At 37.0% G+C, this 25,069-nt stretch overlaps 1 protein-coding gene across 15 annotated transcripts in view; it reads left to right on the top strand.

Moving 5' to 3' along the window:
• BAZ2B (bromodomain adjacent to zinc finger domain 2B) overlaps positions 1-23,552 on the top strand; it is an 86,493-nt gene extending 62,941 nt beyond the window's left edge. For 9 of the 15 annotated variants that reach the window (XM_074547705.1, XM_074547706.1, XM_074547704.1 and 6 more), the window contains 16 exons: positions 654-908; positions 1,661-1,875; positions 3,273-3,347; positions 8,529-8,772; positions 9,620-9,682; positions 10,876-11,020; positions 13,123-13,787; positions 14,291-14,567; positions 14,722-14,877; positions 15,347-15,507; positions 16,408-16,718; positions 17,104-17,239; positions 19,028-19,174; positions 19,874-20,136; positions 20,779-20,922; positions 22,088-23,552. In XM_074547705.1, coding sequence (XP_074403806.1) covers positions 654-908; positions 1,661-1,875; positions 3,273-3,347; positions 8,529-8,772; positions 9,620-9,682; positions 10,876-11,020; positions 13,123-13,787; positions 14,291-14,567; positions 14,722-14,877; positions 15,347-15,507; positions 16,408-16,718; positions 17,104-17,239; positions 19,028-19,174; positions 19,874-20,136; positions 20,779-20,922; positions 22,088-22,241 — 3,411 coding nt within the window. In that variant the 3' untranslated portion in view covers positions 22,242-23,552. The remainder of the gene's footprint in view (positions 1-653; positions 909-1,660; positions 1,876-3,272; positions 3,348-8,528; positions 8,773-9,619; positions 9,683-10,875; positions 11,021-13,122; positions 13,788-14,290; positions 14,568-14,721; positions 14,878-15,346; positions 15,508-16,407; positions 16,719-17,103; positions 17,240-19,027; positions 19,175-19,873; positions 20,137-20,778; positions 20,923-22,087) is intronic. The other 6 variants (XM_074547715.1, XM_074547717.1, XM_074547716.1 and 3 more) reach the window with 3 other exon arrangements.
• Positions 23,553-25,069: the final 1,517 nt, after the last annotated feature.

A 25,069-nucleotide genomic window follows, 5' to 3' on the forward strand; every position in this document is an offset into this window, starting at 1 on the left:
TTTCACGTCTCAGTCCTTGATGGAGAAGCTTCTCACATCTCTGTCTGTCTGTCACGGTGGTTGTGAAACAGGTGAGGGTCTTCTGTGGGAGACCACCCGGAACTCAGGAGAGTCCAGCCAGGCCGAGAGGTGGGACAGCTTCCAGAGCTGCTGTTGTTGCAAACGGGGCATGGTGCCCTCTTCTTAGCATACAGCAACACTGAGCTTTCAGGTCTCAGGGCCCGTGGCGTGTGGCTTTTCTCCTTCAGAGCCAGATATAGATGGGGGGGTCTTCTCTTCAGTGGTCTCCCAAGGACGATCGTGAGGCAGATGAGGGAAAATTCTGACAGACTCTCACACCCTTTTTCCCTTAAATAGTTTTACACTACCTTTTAGAGTAATTTGGCTCAGAATAGATCTTTACTGTGTCTCCTGGCCAAAAAGGAAGTATTTTGTAATCTCTTGCCTTGTGTAATTTGTGAACACGTAAATGTGTTTCAGCATTGAATGGGCAAGGGGTGCAGGGTACCCCTTGGAAGAAAGGTTGTCTGTACCTTCCAGCATTTTTATGCTGTAGGTCAGAAGGAAGTGTCAATCAATTTTCCCAGCTGTTATAAAAAAATTTCTTTTGAAATATGCTACCAAATTTTTCACGTTTTTTCTTTGCTTTCCAGCCTTTCCCAGAGCTGCCTCGCATCCCAGGCCTTGTTCTTGATGGAAGCACGTTTTCTGATTGTCTCATGGTAGTGCAGTTCCTGCGTAACTTCGGTAAAGTTCTTGGCTTTGATGTGGCCATAGATGTTCCCTCCCTGAGTGTTCTTCAAGAGGGTTTGCTCAACGTAGGGGACAGCATGGGAGAAGTACAGGACTTGCTTGTGAAACTTGTCTCTGCAGCTGTGTGCGATCCTGGACTTGGTACAGGATACAAGGTAAAAAGAAAAAATCCATAGTAAACACCCTGTATATACAAATGCGTTCTTCATAATGTGTCTCTGACACTTCTGTCCTATGGATTTCTTTTGACTTTCTTAATTCTTTTCTTCAGTGTCATGGTTCTAATGTTACTCCAAAACTTTGTGTCCCATCAGCCTTCCCATTTTCTGGACATGATAAATTTCCGTGCATTTTCTCTTCACACAAACACACATCCCATTTTTATTTGGATCTTTTGCAGAGCACTGTCACATCTGTGGCCATGTCTTTTAACTCCTTTCCAACCATTCCTTTGCATTCTTATCCTCATCTTATATTCTCAGGGAATCTTGCTATTTCTTTCCCTAAGGTCTGCTGTCTAGGTCACTGCATCAAAACCCCAGTTCATTCATGACTCTCTTTCTTACTGGCCTTCTTTTTCAGCTTTCTTCCACTCTAGAGTTCTTCATAGTATCATTGTACACAGCAGTATTCATCAATTTTCAGTTGGACCATGCCTTTGTACATGTAATCCATTTAATTATTGCTAATATTATCTCTGTTTTTAAAAACTTAGAGGTGAAGGCATTCAAATTAGTTTCTGTATTTAAGATTTACATTTGAATAGTCTCAGAGAATAATCGTGTTTGATATACTTATGTAAAAATGCAAACAAGCCCATACTGTCTTCTATGAACAATAATATAGCCTACAAAGGAAAATGGTGTTTTTAAAAGATGACTGTTTGAAATGTCTTTGTTCTTTTTAGGCTAAAACTATTCTTGGGGAACACTTACTGAATGTTGGTATCAATCGAGATAATGTGTCTGAGATTCTGCAGATTTTCATGGAGGCTCATTGTGGGCAAACAGAGCTGACAGAGAGCTTGAAGACAAAAGCTTTTCAGGCACATTCTCCAGCTCAGAAAGCATCAGTGCTTGCTTTTCTGGTCAATGAGTTAGCATGCAGCAAAAGTGTAGTAAGGTAAGATTTTTCCCAAACAGGTGTGTGAAAATAAAATCATAAAAAATGTTGTAGTTCAGAAATGCTGTGTATTCACTGTATTCTGTTACAGGGGGACTACTTATGTTCTTCTTACAATGAAAGCTGAAATTGGTTGAGTTACTGCTTCTTATTTTTATGAACTGTTGATATGATGGAAGAATATAACTTTTCCGTGTTTGGTCTGTAATTTTGTTTTCGAAGCTTGAACCAAAATTTCTCTAGCAATTTCAAGAATAAAAGATGAGGTTGATTGCCAAGAAATTTACTAGGTGTTCTAGGGAATAATTTAGAAGAGTTGTTCAAGGCTTCTGCAGTACACTGTTTTCCCTTTTTTCCTTTTGTTTTTGAAGATGTTTTGAAGATGTTTCTTTAAGCAGGGTCATAAGGTGAGGTGGCAAGGATCATTGTAGCAATTCAAGAAAGTGTATATGTTGCATTTGTGGTCAGTAGTGTACAGTATTTCATAATTTTAAATCCCCCTTATGTTCAACGACTTGTCAAAACCCACCAATGTGGAACAAAAAGTTAGGAAATGCCTTTTTCTGGGGTGCCTGTTCTTCCACAGACTGTCTGTGCGGAAGTGTTTCATGACCTAATTGAGTGCTGCTTTGTTTCTTGGTGTATTCTGCTGGGTTTGGTACCCTGTGCTGCAAAAGTTAATCAGGGTCAAGTAAAGCAGGAATGGAAGAGATGCTTCAGGTTTTCCAAAGTTAGAAGATAGCAGAAGTGGGCAGTGCAAGTGCTGTGCATCAGCTGTTCAAGAAAGTTCATGTGTATTCTTCAAATTCATCATAGAAAGAAACTTCCTCTTGTTGCAGATGACTCAGGTCCTGTTTGTAGAAATGATCACTTAGAACTTGAGTTTCTATATTTTGATAATAGAAACAACGGTAATGTGGTGAATTGCTGAGCCAGGATGTCTCGGACACGGGCACGCAGATGGTGGCTGCGCCAAAGCCCTCGTTTTGGTTCTTCAGTTTCTGCAGCGAAAAGTGAATGTTGGGTTGTAGGTCCCAGGGATCCTAGGTAGAATACTTCAGATGTACCAGTGGTAACTGTTTTTTCATCACAGGGCTACGTGCTTTGTGGCAAAGACATTTGGAGGCTTGACACTGAACTAGAGCTATGAAAAGAAATGTTGAGTGCCATGCTCCTTGTGGAAAGAAAACTGAGTGGTATTGGGGATAAAGACTGACATAACAGTGTGCTACATTGGCATTCCTTGTATTGTGATTTCCTATATTTAAAATTGTTTATTTTGAAATTTAAGGATTTCTCAAAAGATAGTTATTTGAGGGAAAAGTGTCTATATGTAATGTCTATCAGAAAAAAGATACGTAAGTTCACGGTTAATGGATTATTTTCATCTTTGACAGTGAAATTGATAAAAACATTGATTATATGTCAAACTTAAGGAGAGATAAATGGATGGTTGAAGGCAAACTTCGGAAGTAAGTTTCATTTCCTTAAATATTACAATATTTTGCTTTTTAGCCTTTGCTCACATACACTGCTCTATAGGGAATTGGTTCTAAGCATAAAATCAGCCGATGAAGTTACAGGTTTACCAAGATATTAATAATCAAACTGCTTAATTAAGACAGATGTGGGTTTAGGATGTATAATCAAACTGCTTAATTAAGACAGATGTGGGTTTAGGATGTTGCAACACCAGTCTTTTACAGTCTATTAAAGATGCATGAGATTCAGAGGGTTAGTGTCACTCAGATTTGGAGCAAAGTCAAGTCTACTTTTGTATTCTTTGGAGGAAACAAAAAACTTTTAATTGGAATATTAAAGGAGCCATACAATTGTTATTGACATAATCAAAGTTTATTTGGACCTACCAAAATTTCCAGTGTTCATTCTGAAAGGCATTTTAAGACAATGTGATTTTCATACAACAATTGCCAATTGAATTTTGCTAATTTATGTTATCTTAGTGTTCCTCATCTGTCAATGTCACGTCGTTCCCTATAGCTAGGGATCATATGTAGAATGCAAGCTTTGAGATATTTTTTATATTTCTTATATTTCTGTTTAAGGTAAAATTTGAACTTCTTAAAGGTTGTCAGTTTCATATTCACTGTTCTCCCATCCTACAAGACAAAATTCCATACAGCAACCATACTGGCTCCAACTATCAGGAAGCTGGACGGCGTAAAGTTAATGAATCACAGGGGGTAAAAACGCATAGCCAGACTCTGCTTTTTTTTCTCCTTTGTCATCTTTACCTCTTGCTAGGAACGGTAAATCCTTTCTTAGTCCTTGCTTTAGGTACTTCCATTTCTAATCTTATGTCTCCATTTTTTCCCTTTAATGTATCTCAGAAGGAAGAAGGAAAGAAGTAAAGAAGAAGGACAAGAGGGAGGTAGATGAAAAAATTAGACCAATAAAAAGACATTTTCTACTAACACTACAAATCCCAGTCTGCACAGAGTTAATGTATTTTAACCTTTAGGTAAACCCAGTTACTTTTTTCCTGTCTTCATCTGTGTCCCCTCTATGGGATATGGTTTAAGAAGTGTTTATGAAGTTCTGATGTAGCCAATTTACCATTAGCAAAACGGGACCCTTCCCTGTTCTTGTCTTCTTAGGGCCTGCTTAGTCTTTCTCTCCCTCCATCAAACTGTAAGTACTTGTAGATGTAGGATCTTCCCTTTTCCTTATAATCTCTCATTTCTTCCCTGTCAAGTAGTGAGCATCATACTCTGAAGTCCCAAGCTCATCCTCCTTGCTACAATAATGTTTCCATTTCTTGGAATTTTGCCTCGTGTGTGGAATTTGGGGTCCAGTGGTGCTCTCCCTATTTTTGAGTGCAAGTACTGCAGCAGAGCTTAGAAATGTTGCTCTTCTGCTTCTTTGAATTCAGTGAGCTTGATTCACCTCTCTCAAATTTGATTCAAAATTTTTGAGTTTTCCACTTTTTCTGATGAATTCCAAGAAGGTTCTAGAAGACTCTTCTTCAATCAATTTTAAACAATATTTTCTTCTTTATGATGTCAATTGTGTTTTCCATAAACCCTTACAACTGTTCTGGGGCTTCTCTGAAATGAAATCTGTACACATCAGTCTTCTTTTTTGCAGTTTTTTTCTGCTTCCAGACATCATTCTTACACGTTGTCTTCCCCATCCATTCACATCTTGATCTAATTTTTAAGCATCCTAGTCCCAAGGAGTTTTGCACGGCAATAACTGGTCAGTTGAGTGCTCGCTGTGAGATCAAGAGCTGTAACCTCTTTTCCCATGCCTGCAGACCTTTATGTGCCCTCAGCACGTGCCCCTCCTGCGGGAAGCGTGTAGGGGATGGGTAACGGAGGCTGAGGAATGGATTTATTCAGTCTCAGCCTGTTTGGCCAGTGTTTGCTGTCATTAATCTTCAAACCACTGTGTCCAGGGTGGCTACAAGTATATTCAAGGGGGATGAGAAAAGATTCTATCTGCATCACGTGTTCGATGAAGGAGGTTTTAATTTTTGTGGGTATGTTCTCATTTTTTAAGGACATAAGCTGGGGAGGAGGGCAAAAATAAATGCAAAAGCCTGTTCTTGACATGTAAATAAGCAACAGTAAAATCCCATGTTGGAAAACAGAATCACTGTATTTTGTTCTAAGGGATGCTTTGCCTCTCACCTCTTTCCCCACTCTTCCCTCCTTTTCTCCTCCTTCCCTCAAGGATCTTAATAAGTGTAATGTAGATGGTTGGAAATTTGAGTTCTGAACTGCCTGGACTGTTTCTGCTTAGCTGATCTACAATGAGAGGTTGCATCTAATTCCTTCTCTATCACATTTTGCTGTGAATCTTGGTACTAATCCCTTTTTTTGTAAAGGTGCCTATCTCATATGATCAAGTCATCTTTCTTTGTGCTGTCTATGTGACAGCTGTGGTCAGACTCTCACCTGAGATGATTCTGTGTTTTTTTTTTAATACTAGATAATCAAAGTCTCAGCATCTCCTTTTCTATTACATGTCTTCTCTGTGGCATCTCTTTTGTAGCGAGATTAACATAAAACAGAATAAAAATGAAATACTGCCTCTTAAAGAATTAGATAATAATAATTTGGTTTAATAATTTGTTTATTATAATAATTTGTTTTTATAAAGGACTTGAGTTTTTCACTGCAGCAGTGTTCTTTTCACATGCCAGTGTTTTGGTATGCTCTGTGTAAGTTAATTTCTGTTGAATGAAACCATTTCAACTCTAAATGATGATGGTATATGAAAACCAGCATCACTAAGGGGAGAAATTGCACCCTGAGTTTAGGTAGGAGATGCTAATGCTTTTTTTACCAAACTTTAATTTTTTGAGACGCAAGGTGAAGTACGTGAAAAGTACAGTGTTCAGAATTTCTTTGCCTTGGTACTACCTACTACATACATGCAAAAATTATGGGGGAGGCATGAACACTAAGTCAGAAGGTGAATTTTCCTTCTGTGATCTAGTTAGCATTATAAATGAGATTAGAGCAGGCTTAAGTCAATCATCTGGTTCTCTGATGGGCCACCCACTCTTTTTACAGGTCAGTAGACTTCATGATTCTCTCAGCAGTTGCAGATGCAGGTTTGGTCCATACCTGAAATTGAGAAAGACAGAACAGTTTCCTAAGTGAGGGTTTTCTTCTCTCAGTGAGCCATATGTCTAGGCAACAACAGAAAATCATGCTGCTTCTTGAAATAACTGTGCGTTTTTAAAGTTATGCTGGCATTGGTTTCTGCCTCTGCACTGCTTTGAGTAGGGACTGTTGCCTTCTGCTTGTGGTGCTATCAAAGAAGAGCATCTTTGGTTCATTTGCATGCTTGATAATTTGCAGTGTTGTGCAAGCTTCCTTTAGTGCTTGACAACATTACATCTTTATTTTTGTTTTCAGCAAAAGTAGCCTTTTTTGTTTCTTCTGGTTTCTTTTAGGTATATGAAAGAGGTGTTGGCAGGTCATGGAACATTCGCTTGCCAGCTTTATTACTGAGTTGTCTTCAAGATTATCTTAGTGTATGTAAATTGTCTCTGAAATCATCCAGCACTGCAGCAGATAATCCAGTCATTAACTAGTGATTTTGATAGTTAATTCCTGTTTATTGGCAGGAATTTCCAGTCTACGTGAAGAAGCTTGAAGTTATCCTCTTGAAAAGGAAATTAGTTTTCTAAAAAACTTAATCAGTAGCCTGAGTGGTATTGATGCGCAGTGAGACTGAGGGTTTTTGCACAATACCTGAAAATGTTATTTGCTTCCAAATTCACTAAAAGGCTTGAGATTTTTTTAAACATATTTTAAATCACTAAAACAGACAAACATCCACTTGATATAGAAAAAATAAATGTATAAAACTTTATAAATTCTCCAGTGGAGTAACTAGTGCATAAAAACCCACCCCAAAACAACAGCAATAACAAAACCATACCAAGAAACCAAAGCCCAGCAGTTTTCAAGTCCCTTTGATGATTTCTTGGCTAACAGTCTTTTTCTAAAAGAAGCACTGCTCCCAGTTGAAGAGTGACACCTTCATTTCAGTTTGTGCTGTTGAGAACTGGCTCTGGTTATCAGTGTTTTAGAAGGCTGGTTCATTTGTCAATATTCCCTGGAACGAGTACTTGGACAGCATCATTGTACTTGTAGCTACTTGCTGTATGGAATATTGTTCTGTAGGATGGGAAGAGAGAGGAGTGCGACAAGGAAAAATTACGTCCTGGTAATTGTGTTTGTCGTTACTGTTCTGCTTTTCCCATCCTACCTTCTTCAGTCATCTCTTTAAAAATCTTTGTCTTTTCTACACGTTTATGAATCTCTTCTAAGTCAGTTGCGTTTTTGGTCTGCGTGATAAGTGACTGGTTCAGCCTGGCTATATACACCTCCTGTGGTTCAGCATGTTTGCCTGCAAGCTCCCTGATAGGTGGAACTGTAATTTTTGCTGTGTGGAATCTTGTCTTATAGGGGTTTTATAGAAGAAGGAGGTCTACTACAACCATAATAACTGGTATGTAAGTTTCCCTTTTCTTTCATAAAAGGAAAAATGACAGTTTGAGTAATCTTTAGTTGTTGAGGTAACTAAAATTCCCCAGGAAAAAAAAAGTGTATCTTAGAATAAAAAGCTCAGCTAAAGGACAGAGGTCAAATAATATTTAAAGTTCATAAAAATCTAAAAATAAAAAAATTTTAAAAAAAATCAAATCAACCTGCTGTTGCCATGCAGTGTATATAATTTCATACTTCCAAGTGAGTATTTTTGCTTTTTTCTCCCTGACAATATACACAATATACACAATTATTTTGTCATCATGTTCTTAAATGCATTAAATAAAAGATAAAGAAGTTGAAATGGTTCTTTCTTCTATATCGTCTTTCCTGACTTCTCGAAATCCCTCCTGTGTTTCATTTCTTCTGAACAGTTACACGGTAAAATTGACCTGGGAGAAACAAAGTCTATTCAGGATGGAACCATGAGTAGTAAGGATTTTATAACATCAGTTTTTCTTGTTGACTAGTGACAGTAAATATTGAGAAAATGCAGTGTCATGGTAGATCAGAAGCTCTAATTCAAATCCGAAATGTATGATTTTATTTCAATCTCATAGGAAGAGAGGTATGTTTATGCTACAGCCATAATCCATCATTTCACGCTTTCTCATGTGTTCCAAGGCTCAGAATCATTCATGCCAAGAAAACTGGTAAAAGAGATGCTGCGGGCAGCGGGGACGGGGGCGAGGAGCCCCACTCCCTGGAGACGCCCGCGCCCGGCCGCAAGCGCCGGCGGAAGGGAGGGGACAGCGACTACGACGACGACGACGACGATGACAGCGATGATCAGGCAGATGAGGATGATGAGGATGAAGAGGACAAAGATGATAAAAAAGGAAAAAAGGCAGAAGTTTGTGAGGATGAGGTGGGGAATTGTCAGTATAGTGAAACTTTATTTGCAAATAAGCTACGACTTGTTTTCCTTCTGTTTTTCTGTAATATGGCACTGTTTCCCAAAAATGTTGCCATAAAAAGGAGGGAAGAATAACTTACCTCTAGTGGTTTTAAATTTTGATTAGTTTTTATTATTTTGTTAACTAAAAAATGAACAATGCAATTGCCTTTAGCATTCTCTGGTTTGTACCTTGAGTGATCTTCTTGTGCATTTTTTTCCACAACTTCCCCCATATAATCACTGCCTGACTTTATTTGATCACAAGATGATAAATTTTATTTGTCAGTGTCAGATATAATACAGGAAGTATCAATGAAAGATTTTTTACTTTGTTGAGCTGGTTTTTAATGGAAATGTTATAATTTCAATGTCTACAGTTTCACATAGACATTGAAATAAAATGCAAATGTGGACTGACCAAAGACTTACCGATAGGATTTTAAGGGATGCCATTATTTCATGCATGAGAAACACTTAAAATTATTTTGAGTATCTAAAAAGCTTCATAGAAACTAAGATTAAATTCTGTAGTATTGTGTTCATGCACAAACTGATTTACTTCCAGTTTTCAGCAAACGCGAGCTTTCTCCTTTGTCCATGTCTGGGTGGTTTCAAAATATTCAAGGTGTATCCTCTTTTTAATTGTGTTGTTGCTAGTGAAATATATTGCACAAGCACACAATTTGAACTTATTTTTTCTCTTTAGTATTTTCCTCTCATTTTCTGTTACATCTTTTTTCTGTAATAATGATAAGACATAGTAGTATGATTTTATCCTGTAATAAATATGGTGTGACAGTATATTTGGTTATTATAGGATGATGGGGATCAGACAGCAAGTGTTGAAGAATTAGAGAAACAGATTGAAAAACTGACAAAGGTGAGAGATCATTACTCTTTTTTCTACTACAAATGTGATCACTGGGTGTTATGAGTTACTATATTAAATGTAAATTTCAATGCTCCAAGTTAATATAAATTGAAATAAGTGTCTACTCTTGTTTTGTGAAAGTATGAATAACACTCCAATTCGTGACACCTGAACTGTGAGTTTTGTCCGGTGGCACTAAGTAGAGGTCACTCAAAAGGCAGTTAATAGTAATAGTTGATAATATATTTGCACTTCAGAGAATAATGTAATTTTTATCCAGATCTACTTCACATATTCCTGTTTGTTGATCTTAGAAAGTGATGACAAATTTTGTATATGAGAAGCAATGGCTTCACTTATACAATGAATTGTTTTTCTCATGCCCTCCTTTTCATGCTGATTTCTGCCATTGTGCTCCAAGCCAATACAGAACTGTCTGGGCTTCACATTTTGAAAGAAGCAGCAATAGAATTGGAAGAGCAGTGTAAATGAGAAAGTTATAATGTTGTATTTAGGGGTACTCATGACCCATATTTTTATTGTTCCTATTTGTCATTTAAGACTTCATGTGTTGGTTTCCCTCATGTTCCAAATTGCAGTAAATTAGCAGTCCAGGATTCCAGCTGAGTCCCATCAGTGTCACTTTAGCAGAACAAGAACTGAATAAACTATCTGAAGTTCTTGTTGGTCCCCCTCAAAGAGCTGTGTTATGTCCAAAGACAGAGTTTATTTTTGTGTATTGTTGTTGTCATTCTTTTATGAACAGTTGAAATATCTCACTAGTCTCCCATCAGCAGTTGCATTATCATCTGTCTTCAGGGCTCTGTTTACCACTGGCTGATGCTGTGTAATTATTAGGATTTCAGCTGTTCTCCTGCAATGATATTTTTATTTAATCCACTGCTTTTTGAGAGTCAGGGATAAAAAGACAAGGTGCACCATTGCAGTATGTTTTTAGAGTCAGGGAGTACTTTAATGGATTTTTTTTAAAGGAAGTTTTGTCAGTAAAATAGTCAAGGCAGTGATTGCGAGTAGAATATCCCACAGATACACACAGACACACCACTGTCCCGAGTCTCTGAGAGAGCCTCCTTGTCTGAGCCCTGAACTTCTGTTCAGTCTGGCAGCCAGATGTTTTCTGTAATAATGAGATTTTTTTTTAACCACCCACCGATTTATAATGCTCTCCCTTTTTTAAATAGCAACAAAGCCAGTACAGAAAGAAGTTATTTGAAGCTTCCCACTGTTTGCGTTCAATGATGTTTGGTCAGGACCGTTACAGGCGCCGGTACTGGATCCTGCCCCAGTGTGGTGGGATCTTTGTAGAAGGCATGGAAAGTGGTGAAGGTAAGAGCCATAAAGCAATGGTGGCACCACAGGCATGCAAGGCCAAGACACTGTGCCCATCTCTGGGGGTGCTGGCAGCCAGGTCTTCACCCTCAGCCAGATGGCCTCAGGCTGCTGGCAATAGAACTCTCCCCTTATGTGGTTCTCTGGTATCTCTTTCTGGTTATGAAAGATCAGGTAATACAAAACAAGGATTGGTATTTTGGAAGTTTTCAGTTGTTATACTTCCACATGTTAAGCTTTTACCTACCTGCAAGGTTTCTTGATTCTGAACTATTTCACCTTTCCCTATGGCAATGATCTCTGTGTAGGAAAATCAGGGGAACCATAGAATGCAGAAAAAATTTTCATCCTCAGATTTTCTGCAAATGCACAGACTGTTCTGTGCATGAAAATAGGATAGATGGCTGCAAAAATATGACAATTACTTTCATGCAGTGAAGTATCTTGTTTTCTAATAAACAACATGATTTAGTGTCTACATTTTACCAATCAATGTTTCTTTAGCCAGCAATTGCTGAAATCACTTTGCTAAAACTAAAATGTAATTTTGGGCTTGTGACAGTTATATATTAACTGTGGTTGAATTTTTCACACCCTTTTAATTGGATAGATGCAGAAATTTTGTATTAACCTGACTTTTTTGTTGGTATTGGAATTTTTAAACATAAACCGTCATTTTGGCCACAGAGAAATCCTTTCTAATTTTCATATAGGTGAACCAAAACCTCATTTCTCTCACATTTTTTCCTTCAAAAAATATCAAGGAAAATATCTTTATGGAAATTCTACACTTTATCTATTTCTAATTCTGTAACCCTAACCCTAAATCTTGGCAATAGGAGACATAAAGTCTTGAATGGTCTGTCCATTTAAACAAAACTTCTCTATCCCTTTTGTGTAGTCATTTAGTCATTTTCATGTTTATGCTGATACCTAAATTGTTTATATTTTGATACAGACAATAACTATGAACACATTTTGGAGTTTTATGCTGGTACCTTAATTGTTTATATCTTGATACAGACAATAACTGTGAAGACATTTTGGAGTTTTAATAAGAGGGGATGTAACTTCTTCATAGAAATTACCATTTTTCAGGAGCAAGTAAATATTTGTAGATGCACTTGCCATGAACTGTAAGCTGCGTGTTTATTTGTGACTATGGTATCTGATAAAATAAGGAGTTGGATTTTCTACCTCCTTCCCCTTATGCAATCAGTTCATTATTTAAAAGCATTTTATACTTTTAAAGACCTTTTGTCTGAGTTAGCAGTCAGTATAAGGGTAGAAGAGAAATAGTTAAGAAAGACTAGTTGTGCAGAGAAAAAAAAGTCTTTTCCTTTCATAAAAGCTAGATTGTCAGATTTTTTGCACCTCCTATGTTTGAATAAACTTGTTTTATTTTTAATCAGCTTCTGCTTGCTGTATTTTAAATTGATTAGATGTTAGCTGTCTGCTTAGTTGTGTGGAGTTCCAGTCATGCTGCGTGGCTCTTGAAAGAGAATTAAACGTCATAGACTGTTGATATTGTTGCACAGTTAAAGTTGTTAATGATTTGTATTGAAAGAAGTAAAATGTTTAATGTTATTTTGGTATTTGGGGAATATTTTTGTAACAGGAATTTTGGTTCTCTGTTTCATAATTGGCTGTGTGTTTATTGAAACAATCAGTTGCAAAAATAAACTTAGGAGTGAAAACACTGCACTCTCTTGATATCACCTGAGAAGCTTCTCGATGAGGCATGCAGAGTTCTGCATAAAGAAAGTTGGCAAAAATTTGTCCCGTTCACAGCCTTCGCACTGGCAAACTGCTTCTGATGTAGCACTGGATGAATTCAGTAGTGTGTTAGGCACGCTGAGGGGATTTTTCCTAGAGGTGTTTAGTCGTGCTTAAATCTGTATGCCTAGAAGCTTGCTCCTTTGGCAAAGTGTGCTGTAAAGCGAGAAGGGATTTCATTAACAGCAACAACAGCAAAGACATGGGAATCTAACATGTGTTGACCCAAAACCGAAGTTATTTGTAATTCAAACTAGGATTATAAGAAGTTCGTAAAATAATTGATCTGTTACAGGTAATCTGCGTTTCTTGCACCTTTTTAGGTCTAGAAGAAATTGCAAAAGAAAAAGAGAAATTAAAAAAAGAAGAAAGTATGAACATCAAAGAAGAAGAATTTGAATCAGAAGAAAAATTGCATTGCTTAACTACAACTCACTGTGAGCAAAAGGAAAATCTGAAAGAAAAGGACAGCACTAACCTGTTTTTACAAAAGCCAGGGTCATTTTCAAAATTAAGCAAACTGTTAGAGGTAGCAAAAATGCCACCTGAGTCTGATACTATGTCCCCAAAACCCAATGGCAGTGCAGCAAATGGCTGCGCATTATCTTACCCGAGTAACTCAAAAAACTCTCTCTGCAGTCTTCAACCCCCTGCATCACAAAGCTCCGTCGAGAAGCCCGAGTCTAATAATCTTTTCAGTCCTAATGCCAGTGGGACAGGAAAGTTTTACAGTTCTCCACTAATTCCAAATGATCAGTTGTTAAAGACTCTAACTGAGAAAAGCAGGCAGTGGTTCAGCCTGTTACCGCGGGTGCCCTGTGATGACACGTCAGTCACCCATGTGGACACCCCAGCCACTGCAGCTCCCCTCACTCCTCAGTCACATCCACCTTCAAACTCACCCTCACCTGTTCCATCTCCTCTCCTGGGCTCAGCCTCTGCACAGAGTCCAATGGGATTAAGTCCTTTTGCATTGTCACCGCTGCAGGTAAATAAATTAATTTTTGAATAGCTTGAATTTGCAGAGTTTATTTGGGCAGGATGTCTGTTTATACAAATTATTTCACAGACCTACAATCATTATATCTGCATTTTAAATTTTTTTTTCTATTTCTAAATGTTAGTAAGTAAATACAGAAATTTTATAATACTAGATTATGATGTATCAAGTAAGCCAATGTATGATATTTTGTATGTGCATTTCAGTAATTAATTTGGCTTTTAGAGTGGTACTGGTATTAAATGAAAAGCAAGTAAATGCAAACTAGTTTTTAGAAGTGTAACACACCAAACCCTACCTTTAGAGGCTATTGTTTTTTAGCATTAACAGGGCCCTAATAAGTTTTACATGTCAGTGTTACATGAGTTTTTCTGAAACTAACTGAAGTATTGAGTAAAGGCTTTCTTTGTGTTTTGAGTATTGTTTGACAAATAGCATCCTAATAATAATTCAGGTTTCTTGGTTATAGTAATGGTAGTTGTGCTTTCCAGCAGATGAAGACAGGACTGCCTATAATGGGACTCCAGTTTTGTGGATGGCCTACAGGAGTTCTTACTTCAAATGTTCCATTTCCATCTCCTTTACCTGCTCTTGGATCAGGGCTAGGATTATCAGAAGTGAATGGTAACTCATTCTTGGCATCTAGTGTTCCTGCAAGTAAAAGTGAATCACCAGCACTACAAGCTGAAAAAATAGCTTCTGCCCCCTCTACAGCAGCTGAAGTAGCCAAACCTGTAGATTATCCTAACCCAAAGCCTATACCAGAAGGTAAGTGTAATGCAACAGTAAGGTGATAATTTCTGCAGTGTCTCTATCATGTTACAATTGTTTTAATAATTTGCCTATTGATTTTCTAATCAGATCATGTGTGATCACATAAAATAAGCACCTGCAAAGTGTTCATGTGCTTGTCTTGATTTAGAAATGCAGTATGGATGGTGGAGGATTACTGATCCAGAGGACCTAAAATCTTTGCTTAAAGTGCTGCATCTCAGGGGAATAAGAGAAAAGGCCTTACAAAAGCAGATACAGAAACACATGGATTATATCACTCTGGCCTGCATCAAAAACAAGGATGGTATGTAGTTTACATTTGTTACACATGGTGTTGGGGCACCAGACAACAGATACAGAACTCTCCTGGGGTATGTTTAGCAGGAGAGTTAAAGTAGTGGTTGGAGCAAAAAGTTAAAGGTCTCCTCATCTGTAGCTGTGTTTTCACCAGCCCTGTTCTGGAAACTTACTGTATTAGAGAAATGCCATGTAATGTAAATAGTTCTCGTGATATAAGTAACTTTCTTAAGCTTGGGTAACCTTCTGAACCTCTTTCCGTCCCTGTAACACTTGGCCTTTCCTTCCCTTTCCTGCCCTTAAATTGCAAGTTTGAAAGCATACAGAATTTGTTGTTCATATTGGGTATTTTAAGAATAGTATACTTTTACAACAGTTTTTCAGCATTTGACTGGAGTGAAGGGTAAATCAGCTTGAATTTACCTGTGCAATTGAAACGTTAATTAAAATAATAAAAATGTGATTCTCAAATACAGTTGCAATTATTGATATCAATGAAAATGAAGATAACCAGGTAACTCGGGATGTTGTGGAAAACTGGTCAGTAGAAGAGCAAGCTATGGAGATGGATCTTGCTGTTCTTCAGCAGGTGGAAGATCTAGAGAGGAGAGTTGCATCAGCTAGTTTACAAGTTAAGGTAAAACCAACTTTCAGTAAAATGTCTCTTTAAAATAAGTGGTGTGAATTTAAAGCAGATAGCAGTCTTTGTGTATTGGTAAGTGCCTTCTTATTCCATCCTAACTGCCTACAAATGAAATAGATACACTGTGCAGTATCATGGAGATTTGTGTTTGAAACATTTTATTGCAGTTCAGTCTTCAGCTGGAGATGCTCAGATTGGCAGTTCCTGGAGAATGTTCTCCTACAGTGCAGTTCCATGTACATCTTGTTAACCTTCTCTGGATGCAAAGACCGTATTTCACAGAGACTGCTTAACTCTTGGGGAGGCTGCCACAGTTCTGCCTGGGTTGTGTGATTTTTGCTGTTAATGCTTTCAGAAATGTCTACAAGTACATCAGAATAATTTGCTTGGGTGTTGTAGAGCCATGGAGAACATGTAATGGTTATGAGTGTGATACAGTTAAGAATTCTCTGGATTTTGATATTTTCCAAGGTGGGTGTAAGGTTATTAAATTGCATATGTTTGGCTATAGTACAGGTGCAGTGTTTGGGATCTAGTTTTTGGCATGAGATGGATGTTAATTTCCTGTGTCCTGATACTGCCTTCTGAGCCTGATGAACAGGTAGACCTGTTCTGATGTTTCAGCCAAGAGAACGGGATACTTCACAAGGGGGTAAAAATGCAGAGTGTTGCAGAAAGGTCCCTTCAGAAAGTTCAGTAATGCTTGTGTTTCTTGATTAATTGTTTTAGTTCTCTGGATATTTTGGAAAATGTCTCTACAGATGGATTACAAGTAACCAAGATCTACTGGAAACAGCGCTTCAATTACTTAGTTTGAGTCCATAAAACAGTTCCTCTGATTACACACTGAGTTAACAGCAACCAATAAATGCCCAAACCTTTCTATTGACATAGGGTTGGCTGTGTCCTGAACCTGCATCAGAGAGAGACGACTTGGTATATCGTGAACATAAGTCAATTACTAGATTGCACAAGAAGCACGATGGGGATTGTGCTGGAGGCGGAGAAGGCAGTGCCAGCTCCCTAGAGCGGAGGAGTGACAACCCTCTAGATATAGCTGTAACCAGGCTCGCTGACTTGGAGCGGAACATAGAGCGAAGGTATCTGAAGAGCCCCTTAAGTACCACCATTCAGATCAAACTGGATAATGTGGGCACAGTTACTGTCCCTGCTCCTGCACCATCTATTAGTGGTGATGGTGACGGGTAGGTTATTGAGATTAACTTGAAAAATTATTGTGCTTCTTTGCTAATTGGAGCCTATTTTCTTATTGCCTGTTATCTATGTACTTTCTTGTATGTCTGTGATCCATATGGATCATCTTATTCTGCATGGTGCTTTGTAAAGAATTTTTTGTTATGTTTGTTAATATTCTTGCAAAGTTATCTTACATTTAACTGGTTGTGACTAAGCTTTGAGGCACGTAGCCACAGTCTGTGCACTACATCAAATTTAGTTGCTTAAACCTTATACTTATTGGCTGTGTATGTTTTGTCATTGCTTGGCTTTCGGTGTGATAATGATTGTCTCACATTTAAACATGAACAAACACAGGTGTGACCTACTTAATTTGCTTGTATTTTAATGCAGAACTGAAGAGGATATTGCTCCAGGGCTAAGGGTGTGGAGAAGGGCACTGTCAGAAGCACGCAGTGCTGCTCAGGTAGCTCTGTGCATTCAGCAGTTACAGAAATCAATAGCATGGGAAAAATCCATTATGAAAGTTGTAAGTATCTAAACTGTTTTTGCTGTATCTTGTGTTCCAACTTCAGACATTTTAAGTTAATGTATTTCTTATTTACTTCACATAAAACCTCACAAAGTTAAACTGTACATTGTGCACAGATGAATAAGCCTAATGGAAAAGATTGTCCCTTGATTGCCAAATTCAGCATCCTGAACTTGCTAAGATAGAAAGCTCTTGTAAATGGTTACGTTATTTAAGATGGTAATTGTTCTTTGATGATGGCATAGAGGTAAAAGTCATCTTGCTCCATCTGATGAAATATATGGAGGTTCAACATCATGTATCCTTCATTAGGGATTTCATTTTTCAGAAAGTTGAGATGCTCCAAATATGCAGCTTCTTTGCATGCAGAGTTCTCACAACTGAACATACAAATTAGTGTGTGAAGAGACAAGCTGAAATATCTGTTTCCATGTACACTCAGCAGGTCAATCTGTGTCAACTACATATATAAAAAAAGCACACGAAGTGGATATGTCAAAATTTCAAGGACCTCTGAACCTCAAATTCCTGAGCACAAAACTTGTTACTACAGCAATAGTGACTATGATGTGATCGAGTATTATCAGTGTTGTGTAGATAGTGGCAAAAGTGATTCTTCCATTTGTGGCCCTTTGCCTAATTTTTTAATTTCTGTCACTCCTATATAAATTCTAATTACATCTGGACAATTAAAGGATGATTTAAATAAAGGCTGTAATGTCAGGCTGTACTTTTGAGTTTATATGGCTGTTGGTTTTAAGCAATAGCTTTAGTGCAAAATGCTTATGAATTTGGTAAGAGCACGTGAAAAGGCATTGGAACATTTCAACATATTTAGATATACTTCAATAATTATATCAGAAAAAAACGTATCCCTCTCAATTTGGTTTAAATATTCTTTGCATTTAATTACAACACAGTTGCTTAGAGCAGGGTGCTCATAACACCAAGGTCACTGATTCAGTCCCTGCATGGGCCATTCACTGAAGAGGTGGACTCGATGATCCTCATGCGTTCCTTCCAGCTCAGAGTATTCTGTGATACCAATAAACATTCTGCTGTATGTTTAAACTGTATGTTTAAACATATGGTGTATGTTTAATATGTTTAATCATGTATTTGGTGAAAATATTAGAAGATTTTTTAAGTTCCTGAAAAATACGTCTAAAAAGAAGGTAATTAGCAAAATCACACAATGTATTTAAGAAAATTGGCAGTCCTTTAGATATTTTTAAGCTAGTGTGAATTTTAGGAAGTGCCGGGATCATTTGTTTTGCTTTACTGCATTTGTTCATGGTTGCCCTTGGATAAGATCCTACCAATTATTATGTGGGAATGCCCTTGTAAAATATAAATTGCCTTTATTAAATAACAATTTTCATATACAGTATGGGCATAAATGAAGAGAAGATTTTTGATATAGTATGTTTGGGCCAAGAGGTTTTGATAGGTATACCTTTACTTCTCACTCACATTAATGAATTATAAAAAGTGCGCATCTTTTTGTGTGCTCTAGGGACACATATAATAATTATATAATTATAATGGTCTTATAATAAATAAATTGCTTTTCCAACATGTTCCCCAAATGTAGCCTTTAATTTAGGTCCTTACATACTCTGTATATTCCTCTATGGATATGAGCACTAGCAGATTCTGACTGAAGTAAAATGAAAGTATTTTTGAGAGTGAATTTATGTGTTTGAAGGAGAAGGGTAATTTAGGTACCATTTATGTGTTTCAAATTTTGAAAATTGAATTAAACCCATTTTTCATCAATTACAGTACTGCCAAATTTGTCGAAAGGGAGATAACGAGGAACTGCTGCTCCTTTGTGATGGCTGTGATAAAGGCTGTCACACCTACTGCCACAGGCCCAAGATCAGCACTATCCCAGATGGGGACTGGTTCTGTCCTGCCTGCATAGCAAAGGTAACACTCCTGTCAGCACGAAGGGGCTGGAGCAAGTGACTGGTTTATTATATGTGGTAGAGTTACAGGTCTACCAGTGTTTTTTTCAGTGAAAATAATGGTCTGTATATTTTATGGGGAGCTCTCATTAAATTATGAAATTAGTAGTTTTATTTAACTTGTATTTTAGTAGCAGTAAAGGCTATAGTTTTATTTGTTCTAAACTATGGGCTTTTAAATATAAGTAGGTCAGAATTTTCATGCTTATCCAATACCATAAATTTTCATTGCTTTTTAAGAATTTATTCAGTATTTGTCTTTGAAATTTCATCAAGTGTTAACAGATCAATGTGTCAGGTTCTGTTTCAAAAGAAAAATCAGAGAAAAAACGTTGTGGTTTTTTTTTTGTATGTTTGTATCAGTCATTTAGTACTGGACTAATGTTTGTCTAAATGTATGCCAACTTGATTGTTAGGAGGTATTGCTGTACTAATTTGAATGCCAAGTGCATTTGTATTGTCACAAGTTGAGAGCCTAGGTCATGAGTACCAGGAATTTCTGCAGCCTTATTTGTCTTCAGAGAAGAGCAAAAAGTGAATAATCTCTAATATTAAATATTTATTTTGGTGCTTCTGTTTCTGATCTTCATTATTGTCTATCAGTGATAACAGAGGTTTCTGTAATTTCTAGGTTATTACTTATTTCAGTTGTCTCTTGTAGGCAAGTGGTCAAACCCTAAAGATAAAAAAACTTCAAATTAAAGGTAAAAAAAGTAATGAACAAAAGAGAAGCAGAAAATTAGCAGGGGAAACAGAGGATGAAGACTCTGCAACTACAAGCGTTGCCTTAAAAAGAGGAAAAACAGACCCTAAAAAAAGAAAAATGGATGAAAATGTTTGTGTAAGCCAGTTAAAGCAAGAAACTTGCACTGCTGTTAAGAAACCTAAGAGAGATGGAGACTCCAAGGACCTGGCTATATGCAGGTAAAGTGTCAGATGCTAAATTGAGGGGTAAGTCTTATTGAAACAAGTAGTACTTGATCCTTTTTCTCTCTGTTCTGGGAAACAGGAATGCTGTTCTTTGACGAATGTACGTATCTATACACGTTGTGTGTGTGTGTGTGTGTGTGTGTGTGTGTGTGTGTACCTGCACACACGAGTGTCTCGTGGGAGAAGAGCGAAGGCCAGCCCCAGCTGCGGTGGCACTGACGCCTTTCTCAAGGGTATATCGAGGGCAATGTCCGCTTCAAACGGGCACACGTGAACCATCTGCTGTGGTAGCACTGCTGCTCAGCCTTGTCACACTCCTGCAAAGTCAGGTTTAGCAGCTGGTTTGCAAATGGTTTACACTGAGGACCATAGTTGCAGGACCATGTTTTCTTTTGGAATGTTGATCATTGAATTTCATCTCATATAGGTCGCCTGGAGAGAACTCAATGCTATATTAGTTACTTCGTTGTCTGTCTCTATGTACATTGTTCTCAGCCTTCAACAGGGCGCAGGATAAAGTTTTCCCTTTGTAAAATGAATAGTTCGGCAGTTCATAGGAATTCATGTAATAGTGAAAACACTGTGAATGTATGAATAAAATATAAAAATACTGATTCAAAACCTTATCTTATCTAGTATGATTCTCTCAGAATTGGAAACTCATGAAGATGCCTGGCCTTTCTTACTTCCTGTAAACTTGAAACTTGTTCCTGGTTATAAGAAAGTTATTAAAAAACCTATGGACTTTTCTACCATTAGAGACAAGCTAACTAGTGGACAGTAAGTAAACCTATTGTAAATTGTACTTTACATTTTAAAAATATTTAAACACTGAAATACAATACATGTTTAAAATTAGCCAAACTATATTGTTCTGCTCTGACATATCTGTGATTACTTTTACAGTCAAAATAAAAATTCTTCATTGTATGCTTTTATCTTTGCCATATCCAAGTGAAATAGCATGTTGGATAGGAGAATGTGAGGAACTGGCTGAAAAACAATAAAACTGCCAGGTCAAATGCACCAAAACAATCAAAAGGAACCTTTTTTCATGGAGACCCCTTAGTGTTTTTGCGTGTCAGAGAGAACCAGCTGAGTAGGCTTTAAGCTTCTGTACTCCCTGTAAATGATGTAGCTGTGGAGGGAAATGCCTGCTCTGTTGTAGGTAACACTTCTGTAATGGTGGTTAATCATTTTATAGTCCTAAAATTAAACTGCATGGATTCTTAAAAGAGAAGACCACACTACATGCCTCTGTGTACCTTCCCTCCTTGTTAATGTCCCTATGCTCTAATGAATCTGTGAAGATGGGCCCTCTGCAGTGTCTGTTGGCTCCACACAGCAACTTCCCTAGGAGAGCACAAGAAGCTTTTTAACCTCTTCAGACTTTTCCTTCCATGAATATGAGATTTAAATGCTCCCCATGTGTTCATATCACTAGACTTGTAACTTCTATTATTTTTAATAATTCCTATGAATATTGGAACAGTCTTTGGGCCATTCAGGGGTATATTCAGGATAATAAAAAGAATTAGCAAAGACAGTGATCACAAGATTATTTGGGCAGCCTTTATTTGCACACATTTGTTCCTCATTTAGATAAATTAAGCTCTACTCAACATTTTGAAAGGACCCTGAATGCAAGAATAGATGCATAAATGAAAAACAGCCATAGCATTTTAGCTAGAAAGCTGTTGAAGAGAGGGAGGAATTCATTTTCTAAAAGTTTGTTTCCGAGTACAGGCATGAAATTCTACCTTACAAAACTTGTGAGGAAAATAACAAAACAGTGACAAGAGAGTATTTCCTTTCACTGATGTTCATTTTCATGTTAGAAATTCTAATTTAAATTCTTACTTAAATATTTTCTCATTTAGTTGAAATATTTTTCCTCTGTGATTCTCTGTGTACCAAAAATCATTCACTTTTTTCTTCTTTTTAGGTACCCTAATCTTGAAGCATTTTCGCTGGATGTCAGGCTTGTTTTTGACAACTGTGAAACTTTCAATGAAGATGATTCTGACATAGGCAGGGCTGGCCATAACATGAGGAAATATTTTGAAAAAAAATGGACAGAGATTTTCAAAGTGAGCTGAAGCTACTAGGACTCTTTTTTTTTCTTTTCTTTTTTTTTTTCCTTCTTTTAAATGAGGACTGATAAGACCAGCAATGTGAACTATATTTACATGGAAGTGCAAGGCACATACATAACTAATTTTTTCCTTCAGAATATCACGGAGTTGTGATACTAGTTTTAAAGGCTTCACTCCTACAGCAACCATGGCCCCTTGGTTATTGGTTTGTGTGTTTTAACAAACTAATTTAGGTAGAACAGGGAAGCACACCCAAAGAATTTCAAAGAAAGGGGTGTTATAGTGCAATAGCAATTTATCAAAACGCACTGAATATTCAACCACCAGAGCTCTACTTGGGGAAATGGTTCTCTTTTCCCTTTCAATAAATATCTATTTTTCATTTTTTTTACTTTGTAGTTTATTTTTTAGTGAATGTATTTAATTTTATGAATTATTTATGATTATACAGCATTCAGAATCTTCGTTTTCTGTGAAAAGGAAGAACTAGAAAATTGCTTTAAATATTGAAAATACAACAAGGAATGTTTTAAAATATAAAACAAAGCCAAGTAAAACTGTTTACACTGATGTGCTGTGAAGGCACTAAAAATTAAACTTTACTGTAGAGTTACAAGTACATTTATATATATGTTGCTGCATCACTTGTGTAGTTAAATTGTATTTCAAGACAGTGAAGAAAAATTGAGACATGTATATACTGTTCATTATTGTTTATATTAAGTCTTGTTTTAAATATGTATGATGTGTACATATTGTTTGCAGACATTATTGTTTATGCCTTAGGAGGATGGTAGCATTTTATTTTAGTCTTAAGGTAATTATAGCTCTATGGCTTGTACAGTAATTATCCTCTACCAACACTGTGGAGTCTCCTTAATCTTGGTAGTGCCTGCCTTTTAAACAGGGTGTAGGGGATATTAGTTTTCCATTTTTCTATTTTGTTATATGATTTCAAGCCCCCACGGCCTCAAATCCAAGTATAATCATTATTTGTATCCATGTGGAAGAAAATTGTGACAATTTCCTACGCACACAGTATTTTTTCATAGAAACATTTCCTCCATTTGCCTTGCCACAGAATAACAGAAGAAGACATTTGTAACCACTGTGTTTTATCTACTGTGTGTTGTGGTGGCCTGTTGGGGCAAATAGATCGGAATTTTTTTTGTACTAATGTAAGAGTACTTGAAGTTTTATTTAAAAGAAATGTTGTGGAAAGGTAGCATTCTTTTTCTTTTCCCTTTTTAGGAGTGTTATTTTTCACTAGTATGTGTGGCACGGATACAATAAAAGACTGTTTTGCAAACCAGATTTTCTTGACAATTTTAATACTTCAGGTCCTATGTATACAGGTTTTTTGGTTTGGGGTATTTTTTAGATAATATCTTGGGAGTCTTGCATTTAACATTGAGTTCTTTTTATGATGCATCTAATTCTCTTGGGCATTTAATAGTAGCTCATAAGGAAGCAATTGCCAAGCAGTCAGAGAGAAGTTCCCTGCCTGTAAATAACGGTGGTGTGCAAGGTTGAGATCACTGTCCTTACAGACATGGAAATGCACATGTTTGGTCGTGTTCCTGAAAACTGCTGTCCTTGTAAGGTTCTGTCCCTTCTTTGGCCTGTAGAAGGGCATTAATCATACTCCTTGCTCTGACTGAAGAAAATACAGAAATTACAAATAGATATTGTGGAACTGCAATATCTGTAGTTCTCTCAAAATAATGTTGGGGTGTTGGTTTTTGCTTGTAAACTAGGTCTGCTGTGTTTGAGTCTTAGTGCCTATTTTTTAATTAATGTTTCCATTGCTCTCCCCAGAATATCTTGTTCAGTAATATTAACTTTATTACAAAGTTCTATTAGAATAATCTTTATTACTTTGAATAAAAAAATCACATTTGGGTGTCAGTCAGTCTTACATGCTAACGTGAACTTCCACACTGGCTGCTCTGTGCCTTTTCATGACCTTTCTGAAGACTTCAGTAAAGAGGTTTGCTGACATGTACCAGAGATGTGAAGATTAATCAATGTTTTGAGTTTATGATGGTAAGCTTGTAAGAAGATGTTATAAATATGCTTAGGTAATTGAGAAATCTAGTTCTTCAATGATTTTTTTCAGATTTTGTGCTGGTTTATGCTTTCTCTGCAATAACTAGACCTATTAGTTTTCTGAAATATCAGACAGGTCACTAGCTACACTACATATAATATCTATAGTACAAGTTGCATTTTTTTCAGTTTGTATCCCAATTCAGCTGAACAGCCAGGAAGTTGGCAACATCTACTCCTGGAGTGATGACAGTGAGACAAGCATCACCTCTAACTTGACATGGCCAGTGTATCACTTTCCTTGCTAACAGCCAGTGCCTTCATTTCTCTTGCAGTAAAATTAAACTTACAGGAAATATAATATTTGAATAGCCAGCTTGAGTCATGCATATTCCCTCATAGATCCATAGAAAAGAGCAGGGATTTAACCACTAGAAAAACGTTGGTAACGTTTCCTCTTTGCTAATTTTCTCTCCTGTTGATGTTTGTATGTTTTCTTAAGAGGAAAAATTTTCCAGTGTGCTCTCATACTTTCTGAACAAACATGACCAGTCTTAGTTTACAGAATTTATTCTGAAACTTTCAACTTACTATTTTATAAATACTGTAATGGTACTCAATGAAGAATGCTATGGTGGAGTGTGAGTACTCTTTTGTCTGTTGTCATCTCTTTGGCAAAAACGGGATGATAAAAAAGCAGCTGAAAATCAAAATACGTATGTTTAAAGAGGTCTAAAGCCTTCTTTTTAACAGTGGTTGTCACCTAGGATTCAGAACAGTGA

This window comes from Zonotrichia albicollis, chromosome 10, assembly GCF_047830755.1.
Source record: "Zonotrichia albicollis isolate bZonAlb1 chromosome 10, bZonAlb1.hap1, whole genome shotgun sequence".
Lineage (NCBI taxonomy): Eukaryota > Metazoa > Chordata > Aves > Passeriformes > Passerellidae > Zonotrichia > Zonotrichia albicollis.